Below are 22,127 nucleotides of genomic sequence, written 5' to 3' on the forward strand. Positions count from 1 at the left end.
TATTATCACTACTCCTTTTTCTTTCCTAATATATGTATGCTACAGGGGCAGAGATCAAGGAGGTAGAGAGATTGGTTTCATTGACCTAAAGGTCATAGATTTTTAAGATAACTATACTATTTCCATTTCACCTAAAAAGGTCTCAAAAGCTAATTGTAACTCTTACCTAGGATTTGGATCGAAATCTGAGCAGACTCACTGCTTCCTTTGAAAAAGCAATAGCCAAGAAAGTTCAGTGTCAAGAAGAGGTGAACCAAACCAACAAAACTATCGAACTAGCTAACAGGCTTGTCAAGGAACTTGAGGCAAGTTGACCTTTTCTTCCAGAATTCTAATTAAAATATTCAGATCACATTTTTTTTTGGGGGGGGGGATCTTTATTTGCTGTTAAAATAACTAAATAGATAATAACTAAATAGACATGGAATCAACAATGAAGCAAAATAATCATCATAAATACTGTAGTTCCAATGGACTGAAAGGAAGAAGTGATGGATTCTTTGTATTTTTTGGTATATAGCCCTGAACTTCATGATTTTCCTAAGATCTGTTGTAAACCAAGAAAGGTGTTAGATAACTGTGGGATTGAACTGTTGTCTGAACCTATTCATATACACTTGCCCTTGAGTTCTTCCATCAGAACATTTTAAAAAATAAGCCTTCAGGGTGGGTTGGTTGGTTTTTCTGTGACATCTTTTTACAAGGGACTGACTTCCTAATATTATAATAGTTACTCTGTTAAATAAATATTTTTAAAACAATTCTTTTAAATGTCTCCTGTTTGGACACAGTGGTAGAACAACTTAAGCCCTTGTCCTCAGGAAGTTATAGATTTTATTTGCTCTCCCATGTGTAATATATTCATACAATAGAATATTATTTGTCCATAGAAAGGATTGAGGTATGATACATATTACAACATGGATGAACCTTGAAAATACCAAATAAATGAAAACCAAGTGAAAGAAGACAGAACAAAATGCCACATAACATGTGATTCTGTGTATGTGAAATGTCCAGAATGGGCAAAGCTACAAAATGTACACATTAGCAGTTGCCAGGGGCTGGGCAAGGGGGCAGGGTATGGAGTGACTGCTAATAAGTACAGTTTGTCCATTATGTGAGAGAAACATTCTCCAATTAGTGGGGATGATCATACCAGTCTGTGAATATACTAAAAACCACTCAAATATGTACTTTACAGGGTAAATTCCACGATACGCGAATTAAGTCTCAGTAAAGCTGTTATTTTTATTTAAGTGCTTCCTGAAAGCATATACTGAACTATTAGAAAAGCAGTTAACTGAAGGTGATAGAAAAGTTGATTTACAGTGGCTTGAACAAATGGGAATTTATTTTTTGTATGTTGCAAAAGCATTCCAGGGGTAGACCACCATCAGGGAATTTGATTCAGGGAATTAGTGATCGGACTTCAAATCTCTGTGTCCCTTCTGCTTCTCCATACTTAGCATGTGGTCCTTCACGCTGAGGCACTCTGCAGCACTCTCACAGATGGCTGCTATACCTCCAGGTTCAGGGGAGAGAGAAAACAATCTGGAGCAGCTGGATTTTTCTCCTGGAATCACATCTGGCAGACAGCCACTTAAGCTTCTTTAGCCAGAACTAGATTGACCACATCTAGCTGCAAAGAAGGCCAGGAAAATGGGAAATGTGGTTGTCATGATTGGCTAAGCCAATCTCGTGGGGCTGGGCCCATCATCACTCTTGAAAATCAGAATTCTCTTAGCAACAAAGAAGGTAGACGTGTGTTAGGATGGGTTGGGTTAGGCGATAGCCTAACTTTTAGAGTACACTTTAAAAAATCTAATTTAAATTTACTACAAAGTTAAACCCATCATCCCTCTAAAAGTTCATTGTACCTAAACTCACAGTCCATTCTGTAAAATCCAGTCTGTCCATTCCATCTCAGTAATTGCAAGTAAAAGCTTTGGACTCGCTCTTGAGTTTTTGTTCTCTTTGTCATGACCCATACCCAATCCATCAGCATGTTGTTTTGGCTCTACCTGTGAAGTGCGTTTCCAATCGCAGCCTTCTTCCTGTGCTGGTCCAGGCCACCCCCTCTCTTCCCTGGAATACTGCCCCAGTCTTCACCATTGCCCCCGAAAGTCCACTCCCCTCATTGCAGCCGAGTAATTTAAAAATTAAGTTTATTTGTGTCTTCCCTCTCTTAGAATTCTCCAGTAACTAATTGTCTAACTCAAAATATAGTCCAAAGTCTTTCCCTGGCCTACAAGGCCCCATGTGATCTGGCTCCCAGATGTTTCTCTGTCCTTAGACCTGTTACCTGCCCTCTCACTCCACCTTTACCGGCCCCCTTGCTCCTCTCATACTGTCAGTCACTCTTAGATCTGTGGCCTCTGCCTTTTTCCTCCACGTGGCTTACACATGTCCAACTAATGACATCGCTGGCTCCCTCACTTTCTTCAGGTTGCTGCTAAAACGTTCTCTTTATCACGCGGTTTCCCTCAGCCCGTATACACAGCCACCCCCGCTTACAGCTCTCTTTCCACTTAGTCAGCTTTATTTTTTCATAGCATTTATCACCACATGACACCCTTAAAAACATACATTTGTGAATGCATATACTTTTGGCAGGGGGTGGGGGGAAGGTCTTTTTTCCCTAACTAGAATAGAAGCTCCCCAAGAACAGGAACTACATCAGTTTTCTGCACTGCTTGATCCCACACAGAATAATTCTTGGCACATCATAGGCACCAATAGATATTTGTTGAATGAGTGAATGGCTGAGGTTTTTTTTTTTAATGTTTATTTATTTTTGAGAGAGAGACAGAGTGCGAGCGAGGGAGGGGAAGAGAGGGAGAAATGGACTCTGAAACAGGCTCTAGGCTCTGAGATGTCAGCACAGAGCCCAACGTGGGGCTTGAACCCGCATACCGCGAGATCATGACCTCAGCTGAAGTTGGACATTCAACCAACTGAGCTACCCAGGAGCTCCTGGATGGTTGAGTTTGAGGAGCCTTTTGTGTTAAAAAATATACATATACTGTAGCCCTTTGAAGATTTGTTCTTAGATCAGTTGAGAAATTCCACTGCTACTAGTGAGGTTTATACCTGTTTCTATTGAAAGTGGTATGATTTAAGTAGTTTGAAACATTTACTATTTGTGAGGCACCTAAGAAAATGAAAAAGTACCAGTTAATAAGACTGTTTTCTTATAGTAGGTATACTGTAGGAAAAGACAGGCTGTACCATGTGTCTCTAACACATAGCCAAGTTCCAAAGGCTTTATTTGTTCAGGATGATTTAGACAAGGAGAGGAGAGAAAGTGAAATAATGTTAACTATTCAAAAAACAAATTACATATGTATTTGTATACACACACACTTTTTTTAAGGATTAATTGAAGATGTCAGACCTTTTCCTTTGAGGACAAGTTCTTTCTGACTAGAACAGGAGACAGTTAACTTCTGAAAAGCATCAAGACTGATGATTTTGTCTATATAGCATTGACCTGGAAGCTATAGTCTCAACCATTCAGACTAATAAATCAGGCAATTTATATTTAATCATTAACTAACTCCTGAGCTGAACAGCTGTTCAAAATTAGAAATGGGTCACCCCAGCCAGGATGACATTACAGGCAATCTATAATGCATTAGAATAAAATTATAGTGATTTTTAACTGTCTAGAAATTTATTACAGGACATGTTCCAACTCTTAAACCCTTGTTAGCCAATGTCAGTAATGATTTATGTTGTGTGGGTGGTATGGTGAAATTATTGACGATTTCAGTAGCCAATAAGCTATGTTTAGTAAATCTTCAAATTTCAAAGCTGTTTTGGAGAATGAGGTGGGTGCACTTTATTGTTTATCATTTACTATCCAAAGACAACAAAGATGGAGGAAAGGCAAATGAGAAATTTCTCTTCGAAATTAATGGATGTATGGTCTGTAGCTAAGGAAGGAAAGTAATGAATTCAATAAAGAGGGCTAAAGAATTGAAGTCCCTTAGTGTTTATATGGCTAACTTGGGATGATCTTTATTAAGCAAAACAAGAAGACAATTTGTAATAGCTTTGATAACCATTCTCGTTAATTTCATGACCTCTGGGTTATGGGTAGTATGATGGCTTGCAGGGGACTGGCATTCCAGTCTATTCTGACATATATCATTTTTGCTGTGTTCTCTGTTCTTCACAAGCAAAGCTAAATTCCAGAGTTCTTCTTTGCTTCTATTATCACATTGCTGATCTTTTTTCAGTTCCTATTAATTTGCATGTGCTTAGAATGTGACACCAATTTTAGCCTGCATTGAAACAAAGTGAATTAGTGAACTATCCTTCAGTTCAGTCAATCCAAAGATACTTAGTGAAGTTTTATGCAAATCCAATATTAAGGCCTCCCCATACTTAACCTGGAAATCAGATTTAAATGGTCATCCAACTATATAGAAGGACTTGAACAGAATCCTTTGAGCGTATTATCTTCAAAGCTAGTGAGATCCTCCTGATGTCCATTTTTTTACATAGGTTATAGGTTTTTCCATCGATAGAGTGATTATATTAGAGAAATAACCTGCATAATACCAGCACTATTCTTTAATTAATAGCATCCAGGATAGGTGGCTCTTTCAGCTTTACATTTAAATTAATTAATATAATTGGTGTTTGTTATTTTCCTTTGTCTGCAAGCAGCTGATAGCCAGTATGCTTAAAATAATATTTGTCTGGGGCCACTCGGGTGGCTCCATCAGTCAACCGTGCGACTTCAGCTCAGGTCATGGTCTCATGATTCCTGGGTTCGAGCCCCATGTCAAGCTCTGTGCTGACAGCTCAGAGCCTGGAGCCTTTTTCAGATTGTGTCTCCCCCACTCCGCCCCCTCTCTCTCAAAGATAAAATAAAGATTAAAAAAATTAAAATAATCTTTGTCTAGGGCGGTGTGTAGAACCCTTGTTGCAGAGTGGGAGGAATACAGAGCACTGAAGCCACCATTAAAAATCCCACTGTCACTCAGTCTTGGCCAAAGCTCTTGATGCTCCATTCTCAGAGACAGGAAAGTGACTGTCAGCTTTGGGAGAAAGAGGTCAATCATGATTAAAGCATTAGATCATCCACCAGGAAGGACATAGGAAAGTTCTAATGCCATAACGCAGTAAACTGTGCTGAAGAGAGCATGAGAGCCCCTTCATAATTATGGGTTTCAAACGTAAGAAGGATGAAGATTGCCGTGCTTTCCAGTTCAGTTCTGTGCCTTCTAAAAAGGCTGTACAGAGGGATGTAGACTAAACTGAGTGGTGATGTGACTACATTAAGCATTTGTTAAGTTGGTGTTCGTCCTGTGGTTACATCGGAGTAATTCGACCTTTCAGTCAGAGAAGATCCGCTGGGGTCAGTCTATTAAATCGTTTGAAGCTCAAGAGAAGACCCTCTGTGGAGACGTTCTCCTTACAGCAGCATTTGTGTCTTACGTTGGATCCTTTACAAAACAGTATCGCCAGGAGTTGGTAGACTGCAAGTGGGTTCCCTTTCTCCAGCACAAGGTAAGTCACTTCCCTACCTTGTCAGCATTTGGAAGCATCATCTTGAAATTTCAGTAGAAAAAAACAAGAGTCTGGTTGGTTCAGTTGGTTCGGCATCCACCTCTTGACTTCGTCTCAGATCATAATTTTGCCTGCAGCACGAATCCTGCTTGGAATCCTCTCTCTCCTCTCTCCTCTCTCTCTTTGCCCTCCCGTGTTCATGCTATCTCACTCTCGATCTCATTCCCAAATAAACAAAGTTAACAAAAACAAAAATAGTTTGTATCCCAGGCTCATTTCTACCTCTGTCATGACTGACTGACTGGAAATTTTAGTATGATGAGGATATGTCTTGTGTGTTACAGTGTTTCTTGCTTTAATGATGGTTTCAACAGAAGGAGGAAAAGTAATAAATTACTTTAATTTTTTTTATTCTAGAGAGAGAATAAGTATGAGCAGGGAAGGGGCAGAGGAAGAGAGAGAACCTTAAGCAGGCTGCACACTCAGAGTGTAGACCAACATAGGACTTGATCCCACGAACTTGTGATCATGACCTGAGCCAAAATTCAGAGTCAGACGCTCAACCCACTCAGCCACCCAGGTGCCCCAATAAATGATTTTTTATACACTATAGTCATATAGCTGGAAACCTGCTTTTAACAAAACTGATAACTGAACTCAAATTTGGGTTATCGTTACAGTTTAACATGAAACTTTGTTTTCTTCCTGACATTATGGATTATAAAAGACTTTTTTTCACAACCACTCACAGATTAAAGGTCAGCATTTTGTATATAAGTATTAAAAATAGCTCAGCCTAAATCTAAAAATTCAAACCCATCAACAAAGTGAAATCACAGACTTGGAAGATTTAAAAATCATCTATTTTATGATCGTCCTTACACCAATGAGAAAACTGAGTCACACAAGTCTAAGTGGCTTGACTTAGGTCATGTCAAATGGGAAGTCAGACCTCCTGACTCCCAGACCACTGTTTCCTATGCAACAGTGTGTCGTCTCAATTGGTGGAATCCCTTAAGGTATCCTACATCTCTCTGTGTATTGATGTTCTACATTAGTAATTATGCCTCAATTTTCACAATAGTTGTTTTCATGACACAAATACATGTCAGTGGAGCTTCTGCAGATTAAATGAAATTTAGTAAAAGCATTCCATAATTAATAATTTTAAAGAATAATCCTTTTATAACTCAAGTATTTAATATATCTGTGGTATCAAACATTTTTAATGTTGAATATTTTTTTTTTAATTTTAGTAAGCATACAGTGCAATATTGGTTTCAGGAGTAGAATTCAGTGATTCATTCCTTATGTACAACACCCAGTGCTCATCACAGTGCCCTCTTTACTACATGTCACCCATTTAGTCCATTCCCCACCCACTTCCCTCCATCAGTCCTCACTTTGTTCTCTAACATTAAATGTGGTTTGTTTCTCCTCTCTCCTCTTTTGACCACTTTTTACCACTGCTTTCCCATATGTTCATTTGTTTCTTAAATTCCACATGAGTAAAATCATATGGTATGTGTCTGTCTCCAATTGACTTTTCGCTTAGCACAATACATTCTAGCTCTATCCATGTGGTTGCATTCCTTTTGATGGCTAAGATTTTCATTGCATATATGTACCACGTCTTTATCTGTTCATCAGTCAGTGGATATAGGGACTCTTTCCGTAGTTTGTCTTTTATTGATAATGCTGCTGTAAACGTCAGGGTGCGTGTACTCCTTTGAATCTGTATTTTTGTATCATGTGGGACAAATGTTTGTCCTTATGGAAAGGGGGTTCCAGTTAATGAGCTAGTTATCTTTTACTCCTTTAGATTTGATAACAGCAGAGTGGGAAGACCATGACACCTGTATGAACCTATGCCAGAGTCCCAAGAGGAGCTAAAATTGCTCAATGTTCATTTTTTAAATTAACTTTCTTCTGAAAGTGTTTGTCCTGCCCTCTCAAGAAGCATCTGTTGTTATTTCTTCTTATCATATAGGGTGTTTCTCGAATTCTGCTTGTCTTTAGGTAACAGTCTCCTAAGTGTCTCTGACTTGTCAGTTTGTCTCAGGTATCCTGGGGATTTAAATGGTTTGTAAGTTTACCAGTCAACAAGTGACTGTGGTTTTTGTGATTTTTTTATTTATTTATTAAAAAATAAATTTAAAAATAAAAAATTTATTAAAAAAAATTTTTTTAAGTAGACTCCATGCCCAACGTGGGGCTTGAACTCACAACCCTGAAATTGAGAATTGCATCTCTTTTAACTGCACCAGCTGGGCCCTTCTGTTTTTGTGATGTTTTAAGACCTATAAACCAAACATGTCATTTATTAATGACCTTTAAGGTAACCTTGGAAGGAACCTTTTATAAAGCAAGTCAACCATCCTTAATAAATTCCTAGAAATGAAGACTTTATATTCTAAATGGATCAATTCTCCCCAATTTTACAAATCAGTTTAACTTAGTTCAAATCAAAACTCCAGGAATTATATTCTTACTTGACCCAGTGATCCTGAAGTTTGTTGGAACGGTATGTTTTTGAGAACACCAAGATAATATTGGACTAGAACAGTAAGAAGGCACTTGTCCTTCGACCTTGTGAAGTATGTTCTAAAACTACGGTAATTACAACAAGGTGGTTCCACAGGGGAAATAGAGTTCAGAGCATAGACTTCAGAAACAATCAAGAATGTTGAGAGATACTTGACACATTTAGTGTGTAATAGTGTATAAACTCCCACAGACATATCTCTCACCTGCAAATGTTGTACTCATACCCTGTCTTGCCTCCTGATGCTGTAAGATGAACAGCTGACGTTTTATCTAAAGGTGACCATATAGGTTTATACTAGTTTCCATCACTTTTCCTTCCTCAAGGATAATTCTAGAGCATTTCTCTCCTCTCACGAATTTTTCCCTGTCTACTATTTCATTACTAGATCATGTCCACAGCATTCACATACATAGTTATTTCTCCCATGTGAAAAATGCATCAGGGGCACCTGGGTGGCTCAGTCACTTAAGCGTCTGACTTTGGCTCACAATTCATGAGTTCAAGCCCATTGTCAGGGTCCGTGCTGACTGTTAGAGCTTGGAGCCTGCTTTGAATTCTGTGTCTCCCTCTCTCTCTGCCCCTTCCCACTCATGCTGTGTGTGTCTCTCTCTCAAAAAAAATAAACATTAAAAAATTAAAAAAAAATACACCAACAAATTTCTCCTGAACCCTCCCTGCCTCTCCAGCTACTCCTCCATTTCTCTGTTCTCATTTGCAGTCATCACTTTAGACACCAATCTAGAAACACTGTCTGCAGATCTTCCCTCCATTTTCTGAGTTACTCTGGACAGGTTTTTGGCCCCGCCACTCTACCAAAACTCCTATTGTGCAGTTTTGCTTCCTCGTTGCTAAGTCTAGTGGTTTTCCAGTCTCCTCCTACTTGACTCTTGGCTACGTTTGATGTCATTGATTACTCCATCCTTCCATCAGTACCTTCTTTACTAGAGTCCAGAACCTCCCCTCCTCCCCATCTTCCTCCTATGTCACTGGTGAATCTTTCTCAGACTTCATTAATTTATTCCTCTTCTCCCCAATCTTAATGTTGAAATGCCCAGCTTTTAATCTTTGAGCTACTTCTCACCAGGTGTGTGGCTTTAAATGTCACTTGTACACCAGTAATTTGCAAAAGTATATCTGTGGCCCAGACCCTGGCATCTTAACTTCTGTGTCAGAAAAATGCCTCACATATAGCGCATCCAAACCAAAATCCTGACCTTCTCCCCGCCCAAAACCTCTTTTACCCAGGCACTCCCAACTTGTTTAATGACAGCTTCACCTTCTGTTGGGCCAAAATCCTTGGAGTCACCTTGACGTGACTCTTCCCTCTGGCACTCATATCCAGCCCATCCAGGAAATTATACAGGCTATGCCTTCGAAATACATTCAGAATCTGACCAGTTTTCACCACCTTCACTGCTCCCATCCCGGGCCAAGGCATCATCTCTCTCTTGGATTACTGCAAAAACCTCCTAACTGGTTTCCCTGTTGCTATGTTGGTTGTTTCTCTCCAAAATCTCATCTCAATAGCCAGTGTGATTCTTTAAAAGTGCAAGTCAGATTAAGTGAATTTTCTTTCACAATTCTTTCTGTGACTCCTCACTGCACTCTGAGCAAAAGGCAGAAGTCCTATAATGTCTTGTAAACCCCTCTTTGATTTTGCCCCTTTCTCTATCTTACTCCTTATTATTCTTTTCCTCACTGCTCTGCCTTAGTCACACTGCCCAGATACCAGATATGCTCTGATCTCAGGCCCTTTGCCCTTGGTGTTTTTTCTATCTATATAGAGATATAAATAGTTATATATATATATATATATATATATATATATATATATATATATGTTTATATATATATATATATATATACACACACACATATACATACACACACACACACACATATATATATATTGTGCTGTAATATAAATATATATATATAAATATATATATTTATATATAAATTATATATAAATTATATATAAATTATATATATATATAGTGCTGTAATATAAATAGCTCATTCCCATCCATCAGGTCTTTGTTCAGATGCCATTTTCAAATCTCAGAAAGGATTATAACGTCCATCCCTCAGTATGTCTCATCCCACTCTATTTTTCCCCATAACACTTATCACTTGCTAATATGTTGTTTCACTTATTCATTTACTGTGGTTAATAGCTTTTCCCTCCTTCAGCTGCAGTGTAAGATCCATGGAAGCAAGGGTTCTGTATATTTTGTTAACCTGGCATGGTACCTGGAATGTTGCAGATGTTGAGTATATCTTTTCATTAAGATGTAAGTTACCCACCATACAATTCACCCCTTTAAAATATTCATTTCATTGGTGTTTAGCATATCCACAGAGTTGTACAACCATCATCACGGTCAATTCTAGAACATGGTCATCAGCCCCAGAAAAAAACCCATATCCATTAGCTCCAATCACCCCATTCTCTCCAGGCTTAGGGAATCACCAGTCTGTTTTATGTCTTTTTAGATTTGCCAATATCTAAATGATCTATAGGCAAGTAAGAGGGATGACAACTCTTTCCCACACACATTTTGAGTGTTGAGGGTATTAAGACAACAGTCTATGGAGAAAGCCTTTGAGGGAAGTGCATCCTCAGGGGAGTCATTCCTGTAACCCAGTCTCATGTTGAGATCACATGGAAGTGAACTTTTAAAACAAATCAATGTCGATTGAAGTGGAATCACTAGTGATGGCGGGCTGCCTGTTGGCAGCTGTGGAAAACTCTCATGGATTCCAGTATGCAGGCTAGGGTTGAGAACCACTGCTTAAGTGAGAACTGATGTTTTGGTGAAGATGAGCAGGTCATGGGAGCAAGGTTATTTGATCTGAATAGGACCATGATTCTAAAGGGTGTGTGGGAAGAGTTGCAGAATGTGCATCTTGGGGGTGTGAGTCTGGAGGCTGGGTCGGGAAGGAACAGCAGCAGAGTGGTGACTGAAAGGATAGGGACAGTGGGCGTACATGGCCTTGAGGGTCCAAATTAAACTGTTACTTAACATGATTTTTATCCAGAGAATAGCTTAGAAGGTAGTGACTGAACAAGACAGGGTAATGGGCATACATGGCCCGTGGATCCAAGTAAAATTGTTACCCAAAATTGTTTCCATCTAGAGTTATTGTCCTCTGGGCACTCAGGCGGAAACACGGACAAGTTCATGGAGACATTTACACTCTCCTCATCGATGTGACCGAGAAGTTAAAGACAGAACAAATACATGAGGTTATTGGTGGTGGTAGCCTTTCTAAGCCTCAGTGCCCTAAGCGAAAACAAGCAAACAACCAGAGATAGCTTCTTTGCAGAACTCTTATAAGTTACCTGAGACATGGAAAAGAGTGAATGTATGTGAATAAATTTTGTAAGGCCTTATAAATGTTAGTTTTTTTTGTCACCTAGAAATGTGAGTGGTGGTTTTTTTTTTCAGTTCGGCAACCCTGTGTGTTTTTGTTTTTCTTGAATTCCAGTATAATTGACATACAGTTAATACTAGTTTTGGGAATACGAAAGAGTGATTCAGCACTTTCATACATCACCTGGTGCTCAGCATGATAAGTGTACTCTTGAATCTCCCTAATTCCCCCATCTTCCACCCACCTCCTCTCTGGTAACTGTCTGTCTATTCTTTGTATTTAACCATGTGGTTTTTTGCTTTGTCTCTTTTCTTGTTCTTTTGTTTTATTTCTTAAATCCTACATATGAGCAAAATCATATAATATTTGTCTTTCCCTGACTGACTTACTTAGCCTTATACTCTCTGGCTCCATCCATGTTGTTGCACATGACAAGATTCCATTCTTTTTAATGGCTGCCTAATATTCTATTATACATATACCACTTCTTTATCCATCTATGGATGGACACTTGAGCTACTTCCATAATTTGGCTATTATAAGTAATGCTGCAGTGAACATAGGGGTGCCTAGGTCCTTTTGGATTAGTGTTTTCATATTCTGTGGGTAAATACACAGTAATGCAATTACTGGGTCATTTGGTAATTCCATTTTTAATTTTTGGGGGGACTCTCCATACTGCTTTCCACAGTGGCTGCACCAGTTTGCATTCCCATCAGCAGTGCAAAAGTCTTCCTTGGGGAAGTGAAAGTGTCATCTCATCGGAAGGTTCCCTTTCTTCCTTTGGAATATGCCACTTGGTTAGTTTTCAGAGGATTCCGATACACATGTGGTGTTAGGATTAGTTTGGGTTGATTCATGGCATGTACATCCATCCTTCTCCTTCTCTCGAGTAGAAGCTTCTTCTCTGTAGAGAGGAGCCTCTTTGTTTTTGTTTTTCCCCACCTCATATCATAGTGGCATCCGGGCTGACCCTTAGGTTGATGCTACTGAATGAAGCAATTAGATGGAGCCTTCTGGATTTGCAAAGCTGACTTGAGACATAAAGGGCTCCCTTTTTTGTGTTTGGTTTCCAGACTCATTTCCCTTTCTGCAGACTTCTTCAAGGACTTATGAAGAAAAGAGTGAATTAAAAAGACACATGTGAAATGAGGTTTATATTCCCCAGCCTAAACCTAGGGTAAAGTTGATTATGAAAATGTTTAGTGTAAATACCAAAAAATATATTTTAATTAAAAAAAATTTCTTTGTGCCTTATGCAACCACCTATTTGAACATAATACTGTCAAGAAAATATCCTAAAATTTGTGAAAATTTAAGTCTCAAGGTATTGCACAACATTTATGACATTCTTTACTATGAGTTACCTGCTTTATTTCCCCTGCTAGATTAAACTGACCCTTTGTAAAAAGGGGGACTTCTCTTTGATCCCCTGCACTCAACTGCGTGCACAGTAGGTGCTCAAACAGTCGAAACTACCAAATTCAGACACAAGACATACATGTATACTTTCTGTTACTCCTTTTAGCATCAGACGTTAAAGTTATTTCAAACCTCCAGTTGCTTCAAGTTGTTTGCATTAAGTAGAAGTTAAAGCCACAGATCCCTTGCTGATAGGAGGATGCTTATTCAAAAAGATACTATTTTTCTCGTGTCTTTAAGAAAATTGTGTGTCAATACCAAGGCTGTTGCTCATCCCACTAGGAGACTAGTGGTTCTAAGGTAACACTGTGGCCAGAGACAGTAGGAATGTTACACTGCTTTTCCTATATGTATTCATATCAGTGGTACTTTTCCTATATGTATTCATATCCAGTAGCTCTACTGGAGGAATTCTTCTGGCACCTTCTTTGCTGAAGCTCCATGGTCAACCAGTCAGTCAGACTCCTGCTGCTGCTGCGACACCCCCGCGTCCAACCCACTCCAAGTAGGGCTCTTACTGCCCTCTCTTCTGAGGGCATGTTTCCATATTACCCCCCCGCCTCACCCAGCCATGGGACTAGCTCCTTACTCATCTTGCTCATTACGGGGTCTCCAGATGCCGTTTCTTATGGAGGAGGTACTCCATAAATATTTGGTGATTGATGACCAAATGAATAAATTTCTTAACAAATTCTTTCCTATAATCTTATTTTTTGTAAAGTTGCATTTGTAAAGAATGATCCTTATTCTTTAAAATCGATTTCTTAGGGTGGTGCCTGAGTGGCTCAGTTGGTTGAGCGTCTGACTTCAGCTGATTTCATGGTTAGTGAGTTTGAGCCCCAGGTCAGGCTGTGCTGACAGCTCAGAGCCTGGAGCCTGCTTCACATTCTGTGTCTCCCTCTCTCTCTGCCTTTGACCTGCTTGCGCTCTCTCTCTATCAAAAATAAATAAACATTAAAAAAAAAATAGAAGGGTGCCTGGGTGGCTCAGTTGGTTAAACGTCCATCTTTGGCTCAGGTCATGATCTCACGGTTCATGAGATCGAGCCCCGTGTCGGGCTCTGTGCTGACAGCTCAGAGCCTGGAGCCTGCTTTGGATTCTGTGTCTCCCTCTGTCTTTCTGCTCCTCCCCCACTCATACTCTGTCTCTCTCAAAAATGAATAAAACATTTAAAAATTTAAAAAAGAAGATATTAAAATAGATATCTTAGGTCACCTGGGTGGCTCCGTCGGTTAAGCATCCAACTTCAGCTCATGTCATGATCTCACGGTTTATGATTTCAAGCCCCATAGTGGGCTCTGCACTGTCACTGCCGAGCCTGCTTGGGATTCTCTCTCTCTCTCTCTCTCTCTCTCTCTCTCTCTGCCCGCCCCCATCTCATGCTTTCTGTCTCAAAATAAGTAAATAAACCTTAAAAGTTAAATCAAATAATTAAATAGGTTTCTCTTTGCCTCTCAAAGGAGACAGCTCCTCCCTTTGCAATGCTCCTTTCCACATTGACAGGGCATACAATTCCCTCTCAGAGGAGAGGCCGCCATGTCAGTTCCTGGGCACAGCCAGCAAGCCAATGGAGTTCCTGCAGACGGGATACCTTCCATTACCCTATCCAAGAAAGAGAAGTCATCTCTTGTAGGGCTGGCCTGGAGTAAAAAGGATGAAATGCCTGAGCAAGATAGTGCATTTTAGCTTTGCTTATGTGGGGGTGATTACTCCATTGAAGCGAATGCATTTCTGTTGGCCTGCAATCCTTCCCAGTATCTAATTCCCTCTCACCTTGTTGGAGCAGCTGCTGATGTATGTAGAGGGCAGAGTCCCTTTCACTTGAAGTCAGATGCAATAATAAACCAGATGTTGAATACTGCAGTTGACAGAATTCTGAGAGGTAAAAATACCATACTTACCAGGGTGAATTCTATTTCACAGCGAGAGTTTTATTTGGCTTCTGAGAGTCCAGAGAGAATTCACATGTGTTCTCCAGGCTTTGGTCTCTCGTTTTCTTGTCTGTCATGCTGAGTCTTTTGCTCTGCCACACTGGCAGTTTATTGCATTCAACTCTGATTTTCAAGGTTTCCATCCCAATAACCGAAGGCCTGGACTTAATTGCCATGTTGACGGATGATGCTACAATCGCCACCTGGAATAATGAAGGGCTGCCCAGTGACAGAATGTCAACCGAAAATGCCGCTATCCTAACACACTGTGAGCGCTGGCCTCTGATGATAGATCCCCAGCAGCAGGGAATTAAGTGGATCAAGAATAAGTATGGAACTGACCTGAAAGTCACACACTTGGGCCAGAAAGGGTACGTGAGATCAGAAGGATTGGCTTTCTGCTAAGCTGCTGTGAAATGGGTCTCATTTCTCCAAAGTCCTGGCATTTGCTAGACCCCTCTGCTACTGTGCAGTGTGACAGTATGGCATACATTGTTTATCTGCTCGCTCCTGTTTCACGTAAAGTATTTTCGCTGAAAGGTCATTTATGTTGGGTGGCAGCCACTTAATCGGAAGATGAAATTAGGTTGAAGATTGGAACAAACACTGTGCCTGAGTGGAAAAATAGGTCATTTCCCTAAGGCCAAGAATGGAAATTAGATGTACCGTAATCCTTTAGGGCATTTGACATATAGCAACACAAGAATTGTCACCTGCGTTTATAGGCCTAATGGTGATTAGAATCCTATTTCTGAACATATACTTTGCCTAGAGTAGGATTGCAACATGGCTACAAGTCCCAACATGGAATGCCTTAAGATCATTTCTTCGTCACATTTTACATACAGTTTTTGAGAACTGAATCTACTGAGACTTTCTGCCTTTGGGTCCTCATGACAATACTATATGATAAATAAAGTCTTGTATGTAGTTGGTTTTCAGTTAATTCTGAATACTTTTAGACTTACTAGTACTTCATTCGACCCTTTTTTCATCTTTTCACACATAAAGTGAAATAAGGCATTTCTGCAGTCGTGCAGGTAAATGTACTCCTTGCTTATCTGAATACTTGGGGAAAATTATTTTTGAAGGGGAGAAACTATTTTTGGAGAGTGAGAATGAATGGAGAATTTGGAGAATGAGAATATAATGATAATTTACCACTTACCACAACCGAACCTAAAGGTTTTTTTTTAAATGAATGTTTGACAAAATCACAAGGCATTTAATATATTTTGAATTTTTTATCAAAAAAAGACCTGTTAAATTAATTTAAATTTATTATGTTTGGATAAGTTACATTTGTCTCAACCATGGTTATTGTCACAAGAACTAATTTACCCATGGACTTAGTCATACTGTTCAATTTCACTTGGAAAATATCACTGTGTAATTCATCTCAAAATGTACTCATTATTTTCTATGTAATCTAATTGAATACTATATAAAAGTTTTCTCTAAGTTTGTCTCACTAAAAAAAATCTACATTACATCAAATATAATTTCAATAATTTGGAACATTTTCCCTGTGCTTATTGACATCTTATGATATCAATTGTGATTGGATTTTAAGGTTTTTGAATGCCATTGAAACCGCTTTGGCTTTTGGAGATGTCATCTTAGTTGAAAATCTGGAGGAAACAATAGATCCGGTCCTTGATCCACTGCTTGGCAGGAACACAATTAAAAAGGGGAAGTAAGTGTTTTTGAATTTTTAACAAATATTTTGTGCTGCATATGAGTGTGATAGCTTTGTTTGTCAGTCTCAGGATCAAGCATAGTCCACTGGAATCTTCTTAGTGATGGTTCTGAGTTTTCATTCCATGGCACCTACATTCCAAGACAAAAGCAACCTCAAACTTTATGCAGACTTTCAGACTGTTTCCTTGATAGGTTTAGATTCATGTTAGCCAATTCCTGATTTATAAACCACAAAACCCATTGCCACAAAGCTGAGGGTAGTTGCTCCTTTATTAGTTCACCCCAAAGAAGTTTAAGAGTTGGCAAAACACCTGTAGTGTGTTTGCCTAAACTGCAGATCTCTTGTATCCTAAGTCCACACACTTTGTTTTAATTCAGCGTCATCCAGCATCGTGGCATCCACAACATGACGGTTTTGCCATGTTAGTGCTCTTTTCTAATAAACTTGAAATACTTGTAAGCATTAAACTCGTCATTGGGCCTCTGAAATCATTCCCAAACCAGCAGCAGTGCCACCAACAAGTAGGAACACCCCCAGTGAGCTCTAGTTCCTTCCAAATAGCTGCCATTCCCCCTGGACACCCCACTCTCCAGGACATTCTCCCAGGGCACTGAAGCCACTTCTAAGTAGTCATCACAGCGCTTGCTATAAATGTGTTCAAGGTCACCTGTAGCAAGTATGTCTCTGACCAAGCCTGTGTGGGCTCACGGGGGCTTGTGACATTCCACAGGCTCCCTGTGCCTCTTCTCTCAGGACACCAGCCTTCACTAGACTTACTTCACTGCCTTTCCTTCCCTTTTGTTGTTGTTGTTATTGTTTTTCCTTCACAGAGGGATCATTTCAGAATTTTCCCAACACCCTTTTTTTTTTGACATCTAGTCTCAGCCTCAAAGTCACCTGTCTCCTTTCCCATCACCACCTTATTTCTTTCAGTTTTAAGTGGAAATAGGTCTACTTAAGGGTAGCTAGCTTCTATTTTTTAAACAGTCCCTAACCGATTAGTATTTATTTTACAAGTAAACCCGTTTCCAGTGACTGACAACTTATAATTGCTTAATAAGCCAAAATTTACCCAGAGTTGCATTTAGAAAAATCTAATAAGCTACTTGACAAACTGTAACTCTGACATAAACATAATTGTAGCTGTGTCTGATGTGTTAAAAATATAGTGTAAAATCCTAAATGCCACTGAAGTGAAATCTTTGTTATTAAGATTTTGACTCTATTAGGAAGACCTAAAATTTTTTTTCATTGACATACTCATTCTGTAGCTTTAACATGAACCTTTAATAACACAATTTGGGTGTAAGAAATTTGGTCACATTCTCTTTCTCTCTGTCTCTGTATATTACTTAAATATAGATATAGTAAATATGGCTATATATATTTCATGTTATATATTATATACTTAAATATATAAATGATCTAAATACATAATATAAATTAAATATAATTAAATGTATACACACACACACATATATATATATGCACATATATATATAATCTGAAATTTCCAGGGACTGATGAATTTGAGTCCTAAAATTTCTTCAGCATGAATATAATTATGTACTATTGTGAATCCCAGAAGTCTTTTATTTCACAAACAAACATGTAAAGCATCAAGGCTTTATCACAAACAATCTAGAACGACTTATTTGAAGTTATATTATTACTTAAATATGTACAAATTCTATTAGGTTCTATAGAACAGATCATATCATTCCAGTATTTTTTTAGAAGGTCAGGAGAGTTTTAAATGGTATGTAAGAATTTAACAAATAGTTTTTATCATATGCATTTATTATGTTTCTACTTTCTAAACTGTTACATGTGGGAACAATGACTTATAAGAGTGTAAATTCAGATCTGTACCTCCAGTTTTTCCTACTTCCCTTTCCCTTGTGGATGTTTTTAGTGTCTTTTTCCAGAGAATCTCAGTGCTGGTGGAGTCCCTGTGTATTGTATCAGTCCCTGAGTAAAACTTCTCTGAGTACTGTTATGCCAGGCACTGTACTGGGTCCTGCAGCTTCAAAGCCCAATAAGGTACAGACCCTGCCTTTAAGGAAGCTACATTTCCTTAGGGGAAAGACAGACGTATAAGCAATAGAAGTAATACAGTGCCTTTGGTGTGATGATAGAAGTTCACATGGCAGGGATTCATCATTTCCATAGTGGAGACTTGGAATGGCTTTGTCGAAAAAAACACACTTGATCAGATGGACATTTAATAGTAGTGTTGAAAGATGAGTGGACATTTGTCAGGTAGACAAGTGGAGAAGAGAATTTTGGAATGAGGGAACTAATACCAAATAGCAAAACACACAGAAGAGCCCAACAGCTTTGGGAGGACTGCAAATAGGATCCGCATTGAGGGAGAGTCTTGTGCTGGAAGGGAAAAAGGGTAGTAAGGCCTGGGTGAGGTGAAAACAGAGACACTGGCAGGACCCCCCAGAGTGGGGATGTTTGGGCACCCACAGATGTCTTCTAAGTTGGCCTTTTTCTATAGGTTGGTAATTCTTTCTCTTTTCCCCAAACACAATAAACGGGCCCATTCCTATCAGTAACACTAGTTGACAACAGCAGTGGTTTTTTTGTTTTTTTTTTTTAAGTTTATCTATTTTGAGAGAGAGAGAGAGAGAGAGAGAGTGTGTGTGTGTGTGCACACAAGGGAGGGGCAGAAGGAGAGGGAGAGAGCGAAAATCCCAAGCAGGCTCGGCACTGACAGAGCCCAGTGTGGGGCTCCATCCCATGAAACATGAGATCCTGACCTCAGCCAAAATCAAGAGTTGGACACTTAACTGACTGAGCCACCCAGGCACCCCAACAACAGCAGTGGTTCTTGACCAAAGGACCTTGTCCTCCTGGAATAAGAAATCTGTAGTCTCCTTATTTTCACTTGAGAATCATGAGTATAAGTCAGTGGGGAAACTAGTGAAGACTGGTAAGTATCCTAGGATAGTAACATAATCACATTTGTTTCTGAAAGGACCTGCTATTGGTGGTGTGAAGTATTGACTGAAGGAGCATGGATGGACCTAGGGCCAGGATCTAATTAACAATTATAATCATCCAGTTGAGATATAATATGACCCTAAACTAAGGGATACTAGAGAGAGGAGAGGACAAATGAAAGGATTCTCAAAGAGTTAATTTCATCAGTTCATGGTCATTAATGGGATTTTGTTGGTGGGGAAAAAAAGGAAGGTTTAAGGGTAATTTCTAGTGTTCTGCCAAGCTAAATGATGTTGGGATTTATGGAGAAATGTGGTAGGGAAAGAGTTAATGATTTCACTTATTAGACACTCAGAGATTGAGGTGCTACTTTAAGATTCTCAAAAAAGGAAGTCTAAGAAGCCAATGGACATGTAAGTATGGAGTCTGGTAAAGAGACCTTGGCTGACCACGTAGATTGGGGAATGTCTACATGGAGAGGTAGTTAAACCAGCCTGGTAGATGTGATCATTTTGAAACATGTTGTACAGTCAGAAGATCAGAGATCTTCACAGATGACAAAAATGGGGACTAAAAGAATGACTAAATGTCCTCTCAGATGACCTAGTGATGTGGATTTGGAGTAATGGAGGGGATCTGGAGCCAAAAGCCAAGAAAGAATTCTTGAGACATTTTTGGTGCCAAAAGGTGGGGTTTTTTTAAGCACAGGGACAGGACCTGGGACAGAAAGACCTGCCCCGGGATTGTGAGGAGTGACTAACCACATACTTGGGAGTTGGGGGAGGTAAAGGCAAGGTAAGTTTCCAAAAGGACTTTCATCTGCCAAAGAAGATACTGAGGTCCTAGGGGCCTAGCTATTGTCAAACTAAGGTGGTTTTTCCCTCTAGCAAAGCATTAACTTTAAGATAGTTCCTGGAGGAATGTATACTCTACCTATCTCTAGTATTTGTCAGTAGGCTGTAGGTTATAAGGAAATTTAATTTTATCTACCATTTCCTTCTGCCTTTGTTTCCCACATCACTATGACTCTCTGACAGTTAATACATATGTTGGAAACATAATTTCTGAACTTTTTTTTTTCCAAATAAATAGTCACTACCACCTTTCAGTAGAATTCCTATGAATGCTGCTTGGCCATTGTTACTCTTCCTACTCTTTTTCCCCTAAACCTTGTTTATTTTCTCATCAATGTTTTGGAATCCATATATATATATATAATTTTTTTTTTTACCTACAACTTACAGTGTAATTCAGACCTTTCATTTCTTCATGCTGAATGAGGTAACGTCTTTACAGTCTCTCTCTGCTCACTCCTCTCCAACCCAGAGAGTGATTACGATAATCTTTTCCTAACACCACTTCTGTCACTCACCTGTCGAAGAACCCATTAAAAATTCTGTGTTGTTGGTGCACCTGGGTGGCTCAGTTGGTTAAGCCTCGGACTTCTACTCAGGTCATGATCTCGCGGTTTGTGACTTCGAGCCCCGTGTCGGGCTCTGTGCTGACAGCTCAGAGCCTGGAGCCTGCTTCGGATTCTGTGCCTCCCTCTCTCTCTGCCCCTCCCATGCTCATGCTCTGTCTCTCTCTGTCTCTTGATAATAAGTAAACGTTTAAAAAAAATGTTTTAAAAAAAAAGAATTCTCTGTTGCCTGTTACATTGAATTGAAGCTCTTCTGTGAAGCCTAGGAAATGCTTTACCTATTTGATACTTCCATATTCCCTTCATTCACACAGATTAATTACCCCCTCCTATGATAGGCTGTTTTACTTACCTTTCTGCAAATCCCAAATTCACTTAATTCAGAATTCACCTGCCACTTAATTTATTAAATGAGAATTTTAAGTTTCCACTTTCAGGGCTTCCCATGCACAGTCCATTCTGTACTGGGCCACTGTGTCATTTTGCCTTTATCTGTCCGTCTTAGAATATGTTTAATTTTTTTTCACTCCTATCTGTATTAGACTACAAGTTCTCTATGGGTAAGAAATACATACTGTATGTCTTTAAAAAGATGAATAAACCAAAGTAAAAATAAAACAATAAAAACATAGACTTATATTTCGGGTATTATGGCAGAGTAGATGTGTGAATGCTGAAAAGCAACTAAATATGTTAACATATTCACATCTTTTGGCACTTGGTTGACCAAAAAAAAATAAAGGACTATAGGAATCAAATAGGCAAGGAACACCGAAGCTGGTTTTCTTCCTGAGGGCACCTGCTAAAACGTAATTACCTGGGTCTCTGTTTTGGTGGATCCCTAGAACTTGGACCAAGCCATTTGAGGGTGTGAAGTCAGCTAAGAGACTCCTGTATAATGCTAGAAACTGTAGGGGTCCTACCTTCTGCTTAAGGGTAAATTTGTTAAAAACTAAACAAAACCCAGCCCTGCAGAAAGGAACTATTTCCTTCTTGTACTTTGGCCCTGAAAAGAAATGGAAAAACATCCTGTGAGAGTTCCTAATCAGAAACCATCCCTCTCGTAAATGTTCAAGACAAATTTTTACTTAGATGCCCTAAAAACCTCAAACCAATAACTTATTTTTCAGTGGCATTGCATAGGTCATACTCCAGTGTATTTGGCAGAAGCAAACAAAAATGCTGTCAGGAATTATGTACGTAACCCTAGGCTTTAGAGGATTGTATGAGATACCATTTCAAAGTATCTGT

At 39.2% G+C, this 22,127-nt stretch overlaps 1 protein-coding gene across 1 annotated transcript in view; it reads left to right on the forward strand.

Annotated features, from left to right (window-relative positions):
• DNAH11 (dynein axonemal heavy chain 11) overlaps positions 1-22,127 on the forward strand; it is a 351,912-nt gene that overhangs the window by 257,795 nt on the left and 71,990 nt on the right. Inside the window, 4 exon segments of the mRNA XM_045495056.1 lie at positions 171-305; positions 5,353-5,523; positions 14,938-15,173; positions 16,376-16,498. Coding sequence (XP_045351012.1) covers positions 171-305; positions 5,353-5,523; positions 14,938-15,173; positions 16,376-16,498 — 665 coding nt within the window.

The sequence above is a fragment of the Leopardus geoffroyi genome, chromosome A2, assembly GCF_018350155.1.
Source record: "Leopardus geoffroyi isolate Oge1 chromosome A2, O.geoffroyi_Oge1_pat1.0, whole genome shotgun sequence".
Taxonomy (NCBI): Eukaryota; Metazoa; Chordata; class Mammalia; order Carnivora; family Felidae; genus Leopardus; species Leopardus geoffroyi.